The sequence below is a fragment of the Tenebrio molitor genome, chromosome 8, assembly GCF_963966145.1.
Source record: "Tenebrio molitor chromosome 8, icTenMoli1.1, whole genome shotgun sequence".
Classification (NCBI taxonomy): domain Eukaryota; kingdom Metazoa; phylum Arthropoda; class Insecta; order Coleoptera; family Tenebrionidae; genus Tenebrio; species Tenebrio molitor.
Window position 1 is genome coordinate 12758083 of NC_091053.1, and position 5845 is coordinate 12763927.

General features: G+C 33.6%; 1 protein-coding gene across 1 annotated transcript; it reads right to left on the reverse strand.

Moving 5' to 3' along the window:
- Positions 1-2355: 2355 nt before the first annotated feature.
- On the reverse strand, positions 2356-3491 carry LOC138136337 (uncharacterized). The gene is made up of 4 exons (XM_069055496.1): positions 3336-3491; positions 3120-3274; positions 2563-2727; positions 2356-2509 (listed from the first exon to the last, which is right to left on the reverse strand). The coding sequence occupies exons 1-4, from the start codon at positions 3345-3347 to the stop codon at positions 2458-2460; spliced, it is 384 nt and encodes a 127-aa protein (XP_068911597.1). The 5' UTR covers positions 3348-3491; the 3' UTR covers positions 2356-2457.
- Positions 3492-5845: the final 2354 nt, after the last annotated feature.

A 5845-nucleotide genomic window follows, 5' to 3' on the forward strand; every position in this document is an offset into this window, starting at 1 on the left:
ATTTTGAATAAGCAACAAAAGCAAGCATATCTTTTAGATATAGCTGTTCCAAATTCACATAATATAACACAGACATATAACACAAAAATTAATAAATATTTAGAGCTGTCCGTTGCTATGAGAAATCTTTGGTGTTTAGAAAAAATTTCGACTTTACCACTTGTAATTTCAGCAACGGGAATAGTACCGCAATCTCTTTTTAAAAATTTAAAAATTCTGGATTTAGATAACACATTGGTAGTTGAAATTCAAAAAAGTATATTATTATACTCATGTCACATCGTGAGGAAGTTCCTTAATATTGACACAGAACATAATAAAACACAACAAAGTCAAAATGTGGAGGCGAGACGCCGGTAATTATGTTGACAAGCACTGCACTATTACTTGATAGTAATATCCGTAATAGTGTATGTACTCCGGCAAAATTGCCGTGCCGCCGGGTGGAGGTGGGATAGTTTAATTTAGTTTTAAAGTCATTTTCCTACGGGACACAAGTGATGGGACACCCGGTACACCTCATATTTGCAAATGCATTGCGAAAGTTGACGAAATTGGCATCCACGGTCTAAGTTGTTCAAAAAGCAGTGGTAGATTTTCCAGACACACTGAAATTAATTCTATTATCAACCGGTCTGTGACTTCATATTTTTTCAGGTTTTCAAAAGTTCTGAACTTTCAGGTTTTACCGCTGAAATCGCTTGCAAACGCAAACATAGCAAATACAGGGTGGTCCAACACTTACCATTTTTGCGATTACACGTTTAATAATTGTCCAAAAATTCTGAAACTCGATAGGCACAATCTACAATTAATATTCTATGATTGAGCATTTTTTGTGATGGAGCTAACTTTATAGCGATTTAATATCAAATTGGTCCAAATATTGGAAGCTTTTTTTGCTCTACTAGTTACAGAACTCCTCACCTTTTTGATTGATCCACTTCCGACTTTGAATTATAATTAGGTAATAGTGAAAATTGCGATCAAATATCAAGTTAAAGAAAGCTGGAATCCAAGACCGTTTATGGTAGAGCTGAATAGGACAGCTCGTAATGTGATGGCCCCCCAATAAATCTTTTTGACGCAGGGCTGTCGGCTCCCCCGAAACCATTTTTCAGGTCAGTACTGGTGAAATTCCAGTTTATGATAGAAACGATTCGCAGCAAGTAAAGGATTTTTCTTTAAATGAAAAATAGATATTTTAGAAAACTGAATATTCAATAATTTCAACTTCATTACGTAATTTATTTGAAAATTTCTTCAGAATGTTTGCCGAAATTGCTAGGCGTAAAATAGTCGAGTTCGGCCCTGACGCGGTAAGTACCTGCAGTTTGGCGATGGGGTATTGTAAATCTTACTTCTGGTTTGGTTTGTGATTAGGCACTTAGTGTAACTGCGTCATAAATTCCTGTCAGTTGTGCGGCACCTTCTTTAATTGCAAATAAATCGGCAATGTGATGCGTTTTAATTTTTTTTATTTTCAGATTTCTGTTTTCTGTATTAGTTTGAACCTATTTAGATTAAAAAATTTTTTTTGAATTTTGATTAATTTGACTTTATCGCCTCTTGACGCGAAACCCAATTGATAATAAATAAAATAATGGGACAGGCTTATAGCTCCATAATGTGTGTCTCTTCCTAGCCAAGCGAAAATTTTTTTCGATAGTTAGAAACCGCGTAATCGCAAAAATGGTAAGTGTTGGACGACCCTGTATAGTTCAATTATTTCGTCAAACTACATATTTAAAGGTTTAGCCTTTGAAACCTTAGGCCCTTGGTGCACAGAAGCCATCGAATTTATTAATGTCATCAGAAACCGACTTATTCCGTAATCAGGCGATTGAAAATCAAAGAAATTCCTTTTCGAGAGGATTTCCCTTGCCATTCAACGTGGAAACGCTGCAAGCATTACCTAATAGATTTTGTGTTTCATGTGGAAATCGTAGTTCATCAAGTGATTTTGTCATTTCATTACGCTCGTTTTGGGCAAAGTTTTTTAAATACTGGAAACCATAAAATTTATGGACAATGCATTATCAATAATCCACCAATTAACAGATACTTAAAAGAGTAGACATAAAATTTTTGATAACAAGTCACCGATTAATTTCAAATTTACTAATACAGAGATAATAAAACTAAATCGACATTATTTAATCTTTGCAATTCGTATCAAGAATATACTAATTTCCACTTAACAACCGATCACTTTTTTTTTACTTTTCAATGAAACCGCACAGATAGCTAATGACATTTGTATGTAAAATTTCCCAACTTACCATCATAATCGACTGATTAGATACTTCACAAACAAAAATCAAATCAGACAAGTTTCCCAAAATTGACACTAGATAAAAATAAAACTGTGCTTTATTAACATTCCAATAACACAACATAATATAAAAAGTAATAAATAAAATAGAAAATGAGTCGAAGCTGGCGAGATTTCAGTTTTCAGTAAAACCTACTATCTAGATCCAAATAATCTGGACTTCGGAACGAATTTCTGGAACAACGAAATGAACAAAATCTACTAATCTCGCAACCTGTACCACTCACGACGCGAGTTTATTCGGGTTGCCTATGATGAAGTTGGCATTGTCGAAACTCGCCTTGCTTCGGATGGCGATCGGGTTCAAGTCTCTCCTCTCGTATCCGGAGTTGTCGTACGCATGGCTGGGAGTTTCAGGGGCCGAGTGTGAAGTTTCGTAGAGTTTCGGCCGTCTGGAACAACAAAAATCTCAGTTTTGTGCTACCACGACATTTCAACAGGACCGAGATCTGTTTCGGCAACGATCAAAACTACAAAGCGGTTTCTGTCGCAATATTTGGTCGAGATAAGTGTGTTTGTGAGAGTTATGAGCTCACCATAGTCTTTTATTGTATTGCACCCGGTGGAACTAAATTTACCGGGGGAGTGTTTGAGGAGAGTCGAAGGGAATTCAAAAATTGAACGATTTTCCAAAATAAAGTGAAGTTTTTGTGTATATTGTGATTGGTGACATTAAGTACTCGAGTCGAGTGGCTTTCCGATTATTAGTAGTGTCACAATCAATATTTATCAAGAGCTGAGCGACCTATTTCCGATTTGTTATCTTGTAAATATCCCAACTTACTGCAGTTTGAAGTTGACGAATGGTTCGAGGGCTTTGAGGCGTTTTGTCAAAATAAAGTTCCACACGTAGAGTCCAACAACTCCGCACAACAGAAGAACATTAACTCCTCCCAGAACACTCACAGCTACGACGAAATCTCTTTGTAAATCGTCCACCTGAAAGTAGAAGAGCTTCCCTTATACCAAAATGCGATTTTACTCCAGCACAAAAACTTACTGTAGAAGACATTTTCTTTCAGTTCACCAACCACAGTGGTAGTTTCTGATTAAAAGTTCTGTAGCTTACTAACTGTCGGAACGAACGCGCCTTCATTAATTGGAATAAGCTTATCTTTGTAATCTTTATCGCAGATTATAAACTTATTGTTTAAGTTTCATCAATCACAATGTACGTTTATTTCCTCACATATTTCCTCACGTCGTCAATAAAATTCAAGAAAATATTTTTCCTGCAAATTAAACAACGCATCGCACCGGCATCTTTATCTCTGAGTGATGACTCTAATATTATTTATTGGAGTTGCGACATAGACAACGAACGTAGTAATTGTTTCGTTTTCTCTATAGTTTGTCTCAATTCTAAATTTCCACCACCTGTTGAATTATGTTGGCAAAATAAAAATATTTCTAAATTGGGGATTCTTAATAACCAAAGTTGGCAATATAATTATTTCACAAACATGATTCGAAAACATTAAAATAGTTCATAAGTTTATTTTGCTTTTAGAATTTGATTTTCTACCTACTTACTCGTACTTGCTGCATTTTAAAAAAGGTTTTCGTTCTTTTCCTTTATTCTAAAATTTTGAGTTGTAAAAACGGAAATTGACAGATAACCTAACAAATACAATCTGACGCATTTTTCACCAAACAGTGTTGCCCATTGTATTTCCAACGTAGAATGCAGTGTTGGTGGAAATTTAGAATTGAGACAAACTTTAGTTCAAAATTTGCGAATGAATAATTTATTTGTGTGGGTGATGACTGTTGGCAATTTCTTAGTTCGGTTTGAATAATAGTAGTAATAATAATGATGTTATTGATGTTGGGTAAGTCCTCGGTGTTATAAAACAAGCCTTTGTGGGGTAGTTAAACAAAATCTTTTTTTAATCTTCTGTTGGTTGTGTTGATAGTGATCAACAGCTGTTGGTGGTTAACGAGAAAATATTTAGATTTTAGAGTCAAATTGTTTCTCTGAATTCTTGTTCCAGACGATATTTTTATAGTCGATTCACCATGAATGTGGATAAGAGGTACGATTGGCTTAAAAAAAAAACGGGAACTGTCAGAAAAAGTTCTGGCAGATTTTATTAAATTTTTATAGTTTGAAACGGCCTTTTAGAATTTAGGTTAAAAAACTGCACTTATGTGTCAAATACTACTATCAAACAGACACAAATTGACATAAACTGACAAATTAAATTTCCAATTCACATTAGGTCAAATTTCATTTCCCGTTTTTTTTGAAGCCAACTGTAACTGAGATTTATTTTTATCATGTTGGATAAAATGACTTAATTTTATATTTTTTCCTGTAACAAATATTACATGATTGTTCCGACATTCAAATCTGAACAATGTTGTCTAATTTAATTTCATTAAAAATTCCTGTTTTTAGTTAAGTATTCATTAAATAATGATTCAACTCGAAATACGTTCAAGTTGGCAACGATGTTACCGTTTTCGTCACATAACTAATTTAACCTTAACTGAAATCAACCTAACTTAACACGAAAGCGATCAATTTCTGTTAGGGAATTTTATTTATTTGAGAATTTTCTCCTGTGTGAACGGATTTTGATAAATGTCGCAACTTGTCACAACAAAACGTCAAGCTAATTTTAAAGATTTTAAGCGATTTGGGGCGTTTAAGGGACTCCTCGAACAAAAAAACGTTTTTCTATAATTGATTGAGAAAATTGAAATTCACGCATAGTTATCTGTGCCTGAAGTGGGTCATTTTCTGACGTGTATTTTTTTTGCATTGTTAGTAAGATCGAAACCATAGAAACCATACAAAACAGTGTGTGAAATGCAATTTCACGCATACGACTATTTCTGTTTTTCATTTCACGCACTGTTTTTTATTAGTTACCTAGCCACATGGTCACTGCATTGAAACTTCAGAGTTCCTTCAAAAATTTGAATTTTTAATTTCAATTTTTTGAATCAATTATAGAAAAAATATTGTTTATACAGGCTGTTTGATGAAAAACGCCTCAACCCATAACTTTTTTATTTATTACCCGATTTCAATGAGCAAAAAAATCAAAGATATGGTTTTTCAAGCGCTACTAGACAGCCATAAAATGTATTTTTTTTGGCGTTATCTTCAATAGCTAACGATAGTCAACTTTTTTTTTTTAAATGGACACATGTAGTTTTTTAGGCTCGGTCTGGTAAGGTTTTTTTTTCTGAATCTAATGATGTATTGAAAGTTATCATTTGGTTCATAGCTAACTGAAAAAAAATAAAACAATTTTTTTTGGTTCAGCTTATTATAAAATTTTTAGAGTGCTGTGGAAAACAATCGGAATACAAAGTACGATAAATGTCATCTAAACGTCAGCTTAGAAATTTTCATCTGCTTTTTTAAACTTTTTTTATTTAAGTTTAAAATAACATTGTCAGTCATGCAGGATAGCAGTCATTTGACTATTATTTTATGTTCGAGTGTAATAAAAATCGTAATTCGTCAAAAACAAAAAGTTAATAGAAAAAATTATT